The sequence below is a fragment of the Salmo trutta genome, chromosome 4, assembly GCF_901001165.1.
Source record: "Salmo trutta chromosome 4, fSalTru1.1, whole genome shotgun sequence".
NCBI classification, from domain to species: domain Eukaryota; kingdom Metazoa; phylum Chordata; class Actinopteri; order Salmoniformes; family Salmonidae; genus Salmo; species Salmo trutta.
This window is the reverse complement of record NC_042960.1, coordinates 1,242,526-1,256,829: the sequence shown is the minus strand read 5'-3', so window position 1 is coordinate 1,256,829 and position 14,304 is coordinate 1,242,526. Positions and strand designations below refer to the sequence as shown.

The window sequence follows — 14,304 nt, the reverse complement described above, 5'->3', positions numbered from 1 at the left end:
TGTTTTTATCTGCTATCGTTCTTTTTCTTCACATTCCATATCACCCTCCCTCCTTCCTTCCATCATTCCCTACCACCCTCCCTCCTTCCCTGTCCTACCAGCCTCCCTCCCTCCCTCCAGTTGGTTCCTAGCTGTCCTCGTTGCTGCATTAACACAAGCCCTCCCTACCTGCCAGGTTTTCCAGTGGGAGATCGGGGCGGATCAGGTTGGCGTAGGGTTCAGTGTATCCTAGATCCACCCAGTTACTGTGGCTGTAGAAGTCCTAACAAAACACAAGCATGTATTATTTACCAAGTCTGTGTCTGTGGGAAAGATATCTATCTAATTCCCTATTACAGACACCTCAAGATAGAAGTATACTTGGTTCAGATGATAACACTTGAGCCAAGGTGAAATATGAAACGAGAGATGAGTGGTGCGATAGATGTTTCTTTCTCTCCCCCCTTCTCCCTCTATCCTTTTATTCCTTACCTTTTTTATTCTTTTAAATTGTATTTAACCTTTATTTTATCAGGGACTCAAACTGAGACCAATGTCACTTTTACAGATCAGCCCTAAATTACATAAATTACAGAAAATCCACACATCAAAAACAGGGGCACAACTTTTACTGGAGAAGGGAGGACATGTCCCCCCCCACATTCTGAAATTATATTTTGTCCCCCCCAGTTTTATCACTGGAATGTGATACAAAAACGTGTCAATGGTGTACTTTAGGACCATGCGGACACCTCCGAGCGGTCAGTAGGTTGTTTGGAGTGTTTATCTGACAAAAAATGTAAATATAATATTAATTTGATGTCCCCCCCACTTATTAAACCACTTCTATATGCTCCCCTAAATCAAAAACATGGTCATAAAAAAAACACATTCATCAGTAATAAGGTCCTCAATCAGCTTTCTGAACTGACCTAGAGGCACCAAAACATCACATTTAACAACATTTAGAATAAAACAAAATGCTGATTAACTTAACTCAGTAGAGACCAAAGGACAGTATGCCATCCCTGAGACCAGGTGTGGTAACTCGTATGTCTAAAGTTTAGTAATGATGTAAGGTATAGTGGGAATTTTTTGTAAAAGGGCTTTAGAAATTAAAACATAGCAACGTATCAACCTATGTGACATCAAAGAGGTCAAACCAACTTTCTTGTAGAGAATACTGTGATGAGTAGTAAAATTGTCGCTTGTAATAAAGCGCAGTACGCTATGATAAACTGCATCTAATGGCTTTAATGAAGTGGCAGCTGCATTCATATAGATGATGTCGCCATAGTCTAGGACCGATAGGAACATCAGTTGAATAATCTGCTTAAGCACAGGCAAGGAGACATAAATATATACTAAAAAAAATGTACCCCCAATTTCGTGGTATCCAATTGGTAGTTACAGTCTTGTCCCGTTGCAGTAAATATTTTACGGACTCGGGAGAGGCAAAACATGACCCAGCCAAGCCGCACTGCTTCTTGACACAAAGCCCGCTTAACCCGGAAGCCAGCCGCACTAATGTGTTAGAGGAAACACCGTACACCTGGTGACCATGTCAGCATGCATGCTCCCAGCCCGCCACAGGAGTTGCGATGGGACAAGGAAATCTCGGCCTACCAAACCCTCTCCTAACCCAGACAACACTGGGCCAATTGTGCGCCACCTTATGGGTCTCCCCATCACAGCCAGGGATCGAACTTGGGTCTGTAGTGACACCTCAAGCACTGCAATGCAGTGCCTTAGACCACTGCACCATTCGGGAGGCCGATTCAAATAAATTTTAACAAACAATTGGACCCTCAGAAAATGCGTCCTCAGTTGAATTTCAAAATCCCGATGTGGCCCTCGAGCCAAAAAGTTTGCCCACCCCTGTACTAGAGTCTATTGAAGGACGGTTGCATCGATCTAAGTAACATAATAAAAAATCCCCATCAAAATCGGTCAGTTTAAGGTAGAGATATCTGTTTTTTGCATGGGCTGCCTCTCAAACCACTGCATCCGCCTATCTGTGGTCAAAGGTGTTTGTCAGACCAAGAGACATCCCGAAAATCGGTCTTCTCAGGAAAATGTCTGTAGCGTCCGAACGGTTTGGCTTACTTACTATAATTTTTTTTATTTATTTTATTTCACCTTTATTTAACCAGGTAGGCAAGTTGAGAACAAGTTCTCAAAATAATAACCACTCTATGAAAAGATGAGACTCTCACGAACATAATGGCAGTCTCCATTTTGCCCCACGAGACTCATCTGAAGTCGGTACCATTGATGTACCAACTTCTGTTGGTAGCGTCTGAACCATTTGGGCTACAAACAAATGTGACCCCACGTGGCACGGGACTCGTTACCGGTTCAAATAAATAATGTCAGTATGGAGGTAGTTTTGTGCATACCCCCCAAAAAAGGGGTTTAATATGCATAAAAAATACATATTTCCTGAGCTTTCTTTTATCTTCTAGATATAAGATAGACACTTCAATCGACCCCTACGGGACCCCTTTCTTAATATCTAGGAAACCTGAGTAGGTATGCATTAAGTTCCATCTGTTAAGTGGTTTTGAAAGCAATTCCATGCAGCCTATTCACGGCCAGTTGAGGAAAGCGTCTGAATGAGCAGTGACTGGTCAAAAGGATCAAAAGCCTTTGACAGGTTGATGACAGAGAGCAGCACAATGTTGCCTTTTATCCATACAGTTAGCCACATCATTTAGAACCATGGATGCAGCAGAGATAGTGCTATGACCTGGTCTAAAACCTGACTGATGTACGTTTCAAAGAAAGATCTTAGCTTGAGAATGAATCAAGGATTCTAACATTTTTAGCTAGGCAAGAACGTTTAGGGATAGGGCGATTCATTATTTAGCTCACAAGGCCATCACTTTTGTGAAAGGGGAGCACATGGGCCGCCTTTCAAACCTTGGGGGATAGTATCATAAATAATCTTTCATTTTTAACCTTTATTTAACCAGGCAAGTCAGTTAAGAACAAATTCTTATTTAGAATGACAGCCTACCCCGGCCAAACCCGGACGACGCTGCGCCAATTGTGAGCCACCCTATGGGACTACCAATCATGGCCGGATTGTGATACGACCTGAAATCAAACCAGGGTCTGTAGTGACGCCTGTAGCACTGAGATGCAGTGCCTTAGACCGCTGCACCACTCGGGAGTCCATCAGATTAAAAATATAGGTTTATGATTCAACAATAAGGGGGGCAGAGTGGATGGATCAAGCATATCAGCCCAGTGGATTATTTTACATGAATCTTAAGCAAGGCATCTAGCACATCACAGTGAGTTGTTGCAATGACAACAAAATATTTACGAGAAGTTGACGGGTTAACAGTCAAGTCAGCTAGAGGGCTGGAATAGGGAAGAGCAGTCGATTGATTGACCAGTGTAAATTAAACCACAGTTTCTCTCAAAATAAAAAGCCTGCCGAGATAAAATGATGATAAAAAAGCACCACGTATCCCAGTGTTCTCAGTTATGACGCCAGAGTCAGACAGAACTTGCTGAGGCAGGAAAGAAGAGGAATTTGTACGTTTCAGTACATTTACTATTTTCAACAAAAAACATTACGATCACCAGCAGAGCCAGAGATAGAGCTGAACAAGCTTTCTTAACCGAGATAGTACGTCTGTTTCTCAGTTGTCTGAGAGATTTCCAGACAACTACACAGTCACTTTTCCTTGCTTTGGCCCAGGCCTGATTTCTCATCTGAATGAGCTCAGATAGCTCAGAAGAAAACCAAGGGTTAGATTTATTTTTGACTCAGAATTTTCTGAAAGGGGACCGGAGTGGCTGCAGGGTAACCGGAGTAGCTGCAAGGGACCGGAGTAGCTGCAGGGGACCGGAGTGGGTGCAGGGGACCGGAGTAGCTGCAGGGGACCGGAGTAGCTGCAAGGGACCGGAGTAGCTGCAGGGGACCGGAGTGGGTGCAGGGGACCGGAGTGGGTGCCAATGCTCCATTCTGGATGTGCACAGGAGGCCTGCATGTGTCTCCTGATGCAGGGTTGGAGCTGCCATGGGGGGCAGGAATGATACATGTTGTGGACTGCATCATGTGGTGCACTACCCTCAACATTGTTTTACCAGACCCTAGGGTAGTGGTCGGTGCTGTGTAGAGCTGGGCTGAGTTGAGGTGGGCCTGGTCTGATAGAGCTTTGCTGTGATGGGCCAGGTCTGGTTGACCATGTCAGAGGCAGGTCTGGTCTGGTCGCATGGGAGGGAGGTTGTAGGGGGATTTGAAGAGGGTACTGTAGAGGGGCCTCTTTGACTGTGTGCGGCTTGGGCATAGCTCATTGTATCTGCATGCAGTTAATTAGGGAAAAGTGGTGGGGGGGCAGTGTTGCTGGCTGTTCTCCAGTCTCTGTGAGGCGCCATCAGATGCAGGTCTAAAGAAATGTCTGATTTATCTCAGGGTGTTGGTGGCTGGTCTGCAGCTCCTGATCTTATCTCCCTTGATTCTTGAAAGTGTTGGACTTCCCCCCTCTTTTCTTTCCATCCTCCTCTCTCTCTCTCTCTCCCTTTCTCTCTCTCCCGCTCCCTCTCTCTCTCCCTTTCCCTCTCTCTCTCCCACTCCCTCTCTCCCCTTACCTGTAGTCATGGCTCTACATCAGGGGTGTCAAAGTCAATCAGGAAACGGGCCATATTGAAAAAACGAAAGGAATTTGCGAGCCAGACATACGTAACTTATTGTTTGTTTTTACCAACAAAAAAAAACTGAATACAACTGCTACCCAAACTGGCCATAGTTTTATTCTGAAAAATATGACACTTTATAATGTCCACTTACATATTAATGTGCCCTTGAGCAATGCAGTTAACCCAAATTGCTCCTGTGTAACGGCCGTCGTTGAAGAGAGTAGACCAAGGCGCAGCGTGATTAGTGCTCATCATGAATTTATTAAAGATAGAACACTTTAAACAAAGAAACAACAAACCGATAGCCAAATAGTTCTGTCAGGTGCAAAACACTAAACAGAAATGAACTACCCACAAACCCCAAAGGAAAACAGGCTGCCTAAGTATGACTCCCAATCAGCGACAACAATGTACAGCTGCCCCTGATTGAGAGCCATACCAGGCCAAAACAAAGAAATACAAAGCATAGAAAAACGGACATAGAATGCCCACCCAAATCACACCCTGACCAAACCTAAATAGAGACATAACAAAGGCTCTCTCAAGTCAGGGCGTGACAGTACCCCCCCCCCCCAAAGGTTCGGACTCCGGCCGCAAAACCTGAAAGTATAGGGGAGGGTCTGGGTGGGCATTTCTCCACGGTGGCGGCTCTGGAGCGGGACGCAGACCCCGCTCCACCACAGGCTCACCCCACTTAGGTGGCGCCTCTAGAGCGGGGTCCCTCGCCGCGGACCCCGGACTGGAGGGCGACTCTGGCTGCGCCGGAGGACAGGCGGGCGACTCTGGCTGCGCCGGAGGACAGGCGGGCGACTCTGGCTGCGCCGGAGGACAGGCGGGCGACTCTGGCTGCGCCGGAGGACAGGCGGGCGACTCTGGGAGCTCCGGACTGTAGGGCGACTCTGGGAGCTCCGGACTGTAGGGCGACTCTCTCAGTTCCGAACTGTGGGCCGTCTCTCTACGGGGCACTGTCGCCGGACACTCTGGACGAGGCACTGTCGCCGGACACTCTGGACGAGGCACTGTCGCCGGACACTCTGGACGAGGCACTGTCGCCGGACACTCTGGACGAGGCACTGTCGCCGGACACTCTGGACGAGGCACTGTCGCCGGACACTCTGGACGAGGCACTGTCGCCGGACACTCTGGACGAGGCACTGTCGCCGGACACTCTGGACGAGGCACTGTTGCCGGACACTCTGGACGAGGCACTGTTGCCGGACACTCTGGACGGGGACTGCGCACTGAAGGCCTGATGCATGGGGCTGGCTTAGGAAGCGCCAGACTAGGGACATGCACCACTGGGCTAGTGCGAGGAGCAGGAGCAGGACGAGCTGGACTGGGCTGACGCACTGAGGGCCTGGTGCGTGGGGCTGGTACTGGAGGTACCAGACTGGAGACACGCACCTCAAGGCTAGTGCGAGGAGCGGGAACAGGACGTACCAGACTGGGCTGACGCACTGGAGGCCTGATGCGTGGGGCTGGAGGTAACAGACTGTAGACACGCACCTCAGGGCTAGTGTGGGGAGCAGGATACACTGGACCATAGAAGCGCACTGGCGGTCTCGAGCGCAGGACTGGCACCGCCCCTACTGGTTGGGTGCCCACTTCCCCCCGGCAAATGCAGGACGCTGGCACCGAGCACACCGGCCTGTGGATACTCGGCCTCGACTCCATGCGCATCACCCCATAGCACGGGGCCTGACCAGTACCACGCTGCCTCTGGTAAGCACGGGGAGTTGGCTTAGGGTTCAACCCTGGCCCTGCCAAACTAACCGTGTGCCCCCCCAAACATTTTTTGGGGGGCTGCCTCTCAGGTTCCCATAGCTCCCTTCGCTTGTCCTCCGAGAGTTGACGCTCCAACTCCCATGTCCATCTTTCCCCCCGATGCTCCAAACCACGCTGCTTGGTCTTCTGTTGGTGGGTAGTTCTGTAACGGCCGTCGTTGAAGAGAGTAGACCAAGACGCAGCATGATTAGTGCTCATCATGAATTTATTAAAGACAGAACACTTTAAACAAAAAAACAACAAACCGATAGCCAAACAGTTCTGTCAGGTGCAAAACACTAAACAGAAATGAACTACCCACAAACCCCAAAGGAAAACAGGCTGCCTAAGTATGACTCCCAATCAGCGACAACGATGTACAGCTGTCCCTGATTGAGAGCCATACCAGGCCAAAACAAAGAAATACAAAGCATAGAAAAACAGACATAGAATGCCCACCCAAATCACACCCTGACCAAACCTAAATAGAGACATAAAAAAGGCTCTCTCAGGTCAGGGCGTCACATCCTGTAAGTCGCTCTGGATAAGAGTGTCTGCTAAATGGCGTAAATTTTAACATTTATCCTGGACACTGAAATGAACACAATGAACATATATTACATTTGGTATGGTTACATGAGACAGAAGTTTACTTAAGGCGACAATGAACAGAGAGTGGTTGGCCGGGTATATAACGCAAACATCTAGCCACCCAAAGGTTTTGTGTTCGAATCTCATCACGGACAACTTTAACATCTTTGCTAATTAGCAACTTTTGAACTACTTACTACTTTGTAGCTACTTTGCAACTACTTAGCATGTTAACTAACCTTATAACCCTAACCTTAACCCTTTTAGCTAACCCTTCCCTTATCCCTGACCCTTACCTTAACCCTTTGACATAACTCCTAACCTTAACCCTAACTTTAACCCTAACCCCTAACCCTAACCTCTAGCCTAGCTAACATTAGCCCACTGGCTAACGTTAGCAATAACAAATTGAAATTCGTAACATATCATATGAATTGTAATTTGTAACACATCATACCAAATGGATGAAGGACATCCACAAATTCATAAATACCATATGAAACATAATATATCATGCTAAAAGGACTGTATACAATGTAACCTGCAGATATACATTTCATGCGATTTACACATTTATGGCATTTTTATGGTACAGTTTTCTCTTTAGTCAACCCGCCCACCCCCCACCCGCCCTTCATTCACAGAATATTTCATAACCCTTAACACCCCCCTCCCTCTCTCTCTCCTCTTACCTGTACTGTGTCTCTCTCTAGCTACCTGTACTGTGTACAGTCCTCTCCCCAGTGTCTCTCTAGCTACCTGTACTGTGTACAGTCCTCTCCCCAGTGTCTCTCTAGCTACCTGTACTGTGTACAGTACTCTCCCCAGTGTATCTCTAGCTACCTGTACTGTGTACAGTCCTCTCCCCAGTGTCTCTCTAGCTACCTGTGCTGTGTGCAGTCCTCTCCCCAGTGTCTCTCTAGCTACCTGTACTGTGTACAGTCCTCTCCCCAGTGTCTCTCTAGCTACCTGAAATGTTTGCCTATCCCCTCTTTCACCCCCCCCCCCACTCTCTCTCGCTCCTCTTACCTGTAGTGTGTGTAATACTCTCCCCAGTGTCTCTCTGGCAGCCAGGAAGTTCTCCTTTTGTATGTTGGCCTTGATGCTGGCCACCCCATCAGTGATAAGGCGCCGGCCCAGAGCAAACGCCTCAGAGTTAAAATGATGGGCTGGGCTGTTATAATAAAGATTATGATAAATTTCTTGTATATAGAAAACGGCTGTAGGATTGATATACCAAATGTTCACTTCGACTGGCACAATAATGACAATGATTAATTGTTTAAATAGTTCATATATATTAGATACGCTAGAAGAAGGGCGTAGGAGGGATGCACATCCTAAATGTTTACAATAATGAGCTTAGGAATACTAGTTAAAACTAGTTAAATTAAGATTTAAAAAAACGTAAACTCAGCAAGAAAAGAAACATCCCTTTTTCAGGACCCTGTCTTTCAAAGAAAATTCGTAAAAATCCAAATAACTACACAGATCTTCATTGTAAAGGGTTTAAACACTGTTTCCCATGCTTGCTCAATGAACCATAAACAATTAATGAACATGCACCTGTGGAACGGTTGTTAAGACACTAACAGTTTACAGACGGTAGGCAAGGAAAACTTAGGACACTAAAGAGGCCTTTCTACTGACTCTGAAAAAAACAAAAGAAAGATGCCCAGGGTCCCTGCTCATCTGCGTGAATGTGCCATAGGCATGCTGCAAAGAGGCATGAGGACTGCAGATGTAGCCAGGGCAATAAATTGCAATGTCCATACTGTGAGACGCCTAAGACAGCGCTACAGTGAGACAGGACGGACAGCTGATCATCCTCGCAGTGGCAGACCACGTGTAACAACACCTGCACAGGATCGGTACGTCTGAACATCACACCTGCGGGACAGATACAGGATGGCAACAACACCTGCCCGAGTTACACCAGGAACGCACAATCCCTCCATCAGTGCTCAGACTGTCCGCAATAGGCTGAGAGAGGCTGGACTGAGGGCTTGTAGGCCTGTTGTAAGGCAGGTCCTCACCAGACATCACCGGCAACAATGCCGTCTATGGGCACAAACCCACCATCGCTGGACCAGACAGGACTGGCAAAAAGTGCTCTTTACTGACGAGTCGTGGTTTTGTCTCGCCAGGGGATGATGGTTGGATTCGTGTTTAACGTCGAAGGAATGAGCGTTACACCGAGGCCTGTACTCTGGAACGGGATCGATTTGGATGGGGAGGGTCCATCATGGTCTGGGGCGGTATGTGACACAGCATCATCGGACTGAGCTTGTTGTCATTGCAGGCAATCTCAACGCTGAGGAAGATATCCTCCTCCCTCATGTGGTACCCTTCCTGCAGGCTCATCCTGACATGACCCTCCAGCATGACAATGCCACCAGCCATACTGCTTGTTCTGTGCATGATTTCCTGCAAGACAGGAATGTCAGTGTTCTGCCATGGCCACCAAAGAGCCCGGATCTCAATCCAATTGAGCACGTCTGGGACCTGTTGGATCGGAGTGTGAGGTCTAGAATCATCCCCCCAGAACTTTCAGGTGCCTTAGTGGAAGAGTGGGGTAACATCTCACAGCAAGAACTGGCTAATCTGGTGCAGTCCACGAGGAGGAGATGCACTGCAGTACTTAATGCAGCTGGTGGCCACACCAGATACTGACTGTTACTTTTGATTTTGACCCCTGCTTTGTTCAGGGACACATTATTAAATTTCTGTTCGTCACATGTCTGTGGAACTTGTTCAGTTTATGTCTCAGTTGTTGAAAAATGTGTTATGTTCATACAAATATTTACACGTTTGCTGAAAATAAACGCAGTTGACAGTGATAGGACGCTTCTTTTTTTGCTGAGTTTATGTTGCTTTTCCTTTGCTACTTACATATTAAGGGAACCTCATGCTCTATCAATGTAGCACCAACCTGTTGACATAATAAGTGAACCTCATCCTCTATCAATGTAGAACCAACCTGTTGACATAATAAGGGAACCTCATCCTCTATCAATGTAGCACCAACCTGTTAACATAATAAGGGAACCTCATCCTCTATCAATGTAGCACCAACCTGTTGACATAGTAAGGGAACCTCATCCTCTATCAATGTAGAACCAACCTGTTGACATAGTAAGGGAACCTCATCCTCTATCAATGTAGCACCAACCTGTTGACATAATAAGTGAACCTCATCCTCTATCAATGTAGAACCAACCTGTTGACATAATAAGGGAACCTCATCCTCTATCAATGTAGCACCAACCTGTTGACATATTAAGGGAACCTCATCCTCTATCAATGTAGCACCAACCTGTTGACATAGTAAGGGAACCTCATCCTCTATCAATGTAGCACCAACCTGTTGACATATTAAGGGAACCTCATCCTCTATCAATGTAGCACCAACCTGTTGACATATTAAGGGAACATCATGCTCTATCAATGTAGCACCAACCTGTTGACATAGTAAGGGAACCTCATGCTCTATCAATGTAGCACCAACCTGTTGACATAGTAAGGGAACCTCATCCTCTATCAATGTAGCACCAACCTGTTGACATAATAAGGGAACCTCATCCTCTATCAATGTAGCACCAACCTGTTGACATATTAAGGGAACCTCATCCTCTATCAATGTAGCACCAACCTGTTGACATAATAAGGGAACCTCATCCTCTATCAATGTAGCACCAACCTGTTGACATAATAAGGGAACCTCATCCTCTATCAATGTAGCACCAACCTGTTGACATAGTAAGGGAACCTCATCCTCTATCAATGTAGCACCAACCTGTTGACAAAGTCTCTGTCCACCTGTCCGTTCTGTATGTAGATCTCATTCAGGGCAGATTTGAACTTAGCTGCTGACACTTCACCTGTTGCTTTGGGTCCCAGGCAGGCCTGGACCAGCTCCTCTGCAGAATTGCCCTACAGGGAAAGGTCATAGGTCAAAGGGTAGAGGTTAGAAATCAGCCAATCAGAATTGAGGGAAAGGTAGATAAAGCAAATCACATTTAGATAAAATAAAATCTTAACACTCATTCTGACACACAACTCTTCCCTCTCTCTCTCTCTCTCGCACACACACAAATTCACACTCACACTCACACGCACACGTACACACACACACACACACACACACTTACCGTGGGGGTGAAGTCTCGTCCCTCTGACTCTGCAATGGCTCGGCACACCTCTGTGACCTTCTGTAGCACGGCTTTTTCCGTGATGCTGACGTGGGTGGAGGCTCCGCCCCCGATGGGAGCAAACGCCCAGGCTCCTCCTGATAGGACCAGAGCCAAGAAGGACATACCCAGCACTGGTGACATCATCAGTCTGTGGGAGTGGGTGGGGGGTGTGAGTGAGAGTGAGAGAGCAAGAGACAGAGAAAAAGACAGAGAGAGAGTGAGACTGCCATCATCATCATTATCATCAGGAAGTGGGATTTCATTATCAACAACTGTAAGGAAATCCCTGACCCAGCCCCTGTTGTTAAAGCTCTTGGCCACATCCCAACATGTCCTATAATAAAGTTAGTAGACAGTAGCATCTTCACGAAACATGATTAAAATATAATAAGACATTGGCATACCTAATTAGAGACCGGTTTTTAGCCCCTGTCCTGGCACATAGTCCTGGCACATAATACATTCCCTGTTACCCCACTTCAATCAGTGTAGATGAAGGGGAGGAGACAGGTTAAAGAAGCCTTGAGACAATTGAGACATGGATTGTGTATGTGTGCCATTCAGAGGGTGAATGGGCAAGACAAAAAAAGTGCCTTTGAACAGGGTTTGGTAGCAGATGCCAGGTGCGCCGGCTTGTGTCAAGAACTGCAACGCTGCTGGATTTTTCACGCTCAACAGTTTCTGGTGTGTATCAAGAATGGTCCAACACCCAAAGGACACACCTTGACTTATTAAGGTTGTTCTGAGGGAATCTCAATATTAGTGTTCCTAATGTTTGGTATACTCTGTGAATATCCTTTAGCTGAATAGCTATTTATTGAACACCTTTAGTTCCTCAAGGACTTGAACCCGATCGAACATCTCTAGAGAGACCTGAAAAATGCTGTGAAGCAACGCTCCCCATCCAACCTGACAGAGCTTGAGAGGATCTGCAGAGAAGAATGGGAGAAACTCCCCAAATACTGGTTTGCCAAGCTTGTAGTGTCATACCCAGGAAGACTCGAGGCTGTAATCGCTGCCAAAGGGTGCTTCAACAAAGTACTGAGTAAAGTGTCTGAATACTTATGTAAATGTAATATTTACGTTTTTTATTTTTAATAAAAACAGATTTTGCTTTGCCGTTATGGTATATTGTGTATGGATTGATTGGGGGGCGGACTATTTAATACATTTTAGAATAAGGCTGTAACGTAATGTAACATAATGTGGAAAAAGTCAAGAGGTCTGAATACTTTTCGAATGCACTGTATGTAGATATATAGATACAGTACCAGTCAAAAGTTCGGAAACACCTAATCGTTTATTATATATTTTTACTGTTTTCTACATTGTAGAATAATGGTGAATACATCAAAACTATGAAATAACACATATAAAATCATGTAGTAACCAAAAAAGTGTTGAACAAATCATTTCATTTTTGAGATTTTTCGAAGTAGCCACCCTTTGCCTTGATGACAGCTTTGCACACTGTTACTCAACTGTAAATCCATAATAAGGTATATTTATGGTTGCAATTTCACAGGAAGTCTGATGAGATTACTATTGATTTTAGAGAAACGTGATTACATTGATTATGAAGGGTATATTTTTTGTGTGTCACGATGGTGACCAAACTAACTCTGGATGGTAACATCATTCTTCAACCAGGGAGTGAAGACCGATGACTAGGGAGAGGAGACTGATGACTAGGGAGAGGATGGTTCCTACTTTATGGTGGATACTTTATGGTGTAATATGGTTTCCTTTACTTCACAAGGCAGACGGTGACAGTATCAGAGGGTTCTGCCCCCTGAGTGAGGTGTATCTGTTATGTTGTCATGGTAACATAGTAGGACTCAAAGGGGATTTTATAAGGGATGGTGTTGGGCAGGTCACAGGGTCAGAGGTCACAGGGTCAGGGATAGCAGCTGATAACTGATAACAGTATATTCAGTTGATACAGTGAAGCTACTGATAACCACCACTAGATGGAGTCAGAGAGGACATTTTTCTGTATCATTTTTATGGGCGTGGTAGTGCATGCTTTTGGTTGTTTTTTGGGGGGGAATTTTCTTCTTCTTTCTAAATGACACATATAAATAATATGTTTAATTCATAATGCATCCTTTTAACCTCTTAAACTGTTGATGAACGTATTTCTTCCTGTGTATTGATTTTCAAATCTCCTGGCCCTCATATGATCTGGTCTTGCATCAAATAAACATTTGTTCTGCTTATTTTCCATGCTTAGTACAACAACAGTGTGTGTACACATTACTGTTCCCATAATGTAAAGATGAGAACATTGAAAAGGGGACAAAATGTAAGTTTAAAGCTAAATTCTGCGATTGGTACATCATCATGAGAATTACTTTAAATACGTTTTTTTGTTTTTACAATGGCAGACTGCCTCTTTAATCTCATGAAACTGTCCCAGTATTTTGTTTCTGTACTGTAATGTGTCCTAGAGCAACAGGACTCAAGTCATATGACTGCAGTGCACTTTGGCATTCATATACAACAATGATTTTGGCATTTGCAAAAACGTATGACGAACATCAACTAACACAATTAAAATGAAATTATTCACACGGTCTTTATTTCTCCCTTCAAAAGACACGTGAAACCTGAAAACTCTCCTTCACACATGTGCACGTTACACACCATCTGTCAGAATTAAAACATGTTCATTTTCTATCTTAAAATGCACAAACATTCATCCTTACCTTGTTTTTCACGCTTTTACTTCCTCTAAACCCCTTCAATCTCTACCCATCCCCAACCACACAGACCACGCCCTCTCTTTTACACATACCACAGCCCCTCTTTCACACACCCACCCCTCACCCCTTTTTCACACACCCACCCCCTCATTCTCTCATTGGTCTCTCTCCCCCCTTTCCTCTCTTCCCCTCCTTCCCTCTCTCACTCCACCCCTTATGGTGACGTGCACTGAGATAATGAGTGAGTGTCTGTGTGAAACGGGGTAAGAGAAAGAGACAGAGGAGTAGAAAGAGACAGAGGAGTAGAAAGAGACAGAGGTGTAGAAAGAGACAGAGGAGTAGAAAGAGACAGAGGAGTAGAAAGAGACAGAGGAGTAGAAAGAGACAGAGGAGTAGAAAGAGACAGAGGAGTAGAGAAA

At 45.6% G+C, this 14,304-nt stretch overlaps 1 protein-coding gene across 1 annotated transcript in view; it reads right to left on the bottom strand.

Annotated features, from left to right (window-relative positions):
- Window positions 1-13,980, bottom strand: part of LOC115190219 (von Willebrand factor A domain-containing protein 7-like) — a 31,791-nt gene extending 17,811 nt beyond the window's left edge. Inside the window, exons 1-5 of the mRNA XM_029748719.1 lie at window positions 13,889-13,980; window positions 11,139-11,328; window positions 10,784-10,920; window positions 8,017-8,161; window positions 169-262 (exon numbers count right to left, since the gene is read on the bottom strand). Of these exons, the coding sequence (XP_029604579.1) occupies window positions 169-262; window positions 8,017-8,161; window positions 10,784-10,920; window positions 11,139-11,324 (562 nt within the window). The 5' untranslated portion in view covers window positions 11,325-11,328; window positions 13,889-13,980. The remainder of the gene's footprint in view (window positions 1-168; window positions 263-8,016; window positions 8,162-10,783; window positions 10,921-11,138; window positions 11,329-13,888) is intronic.
- Between the last annotated feature and the right edge of the window lie 324 nt (window positions 13,981-14,304).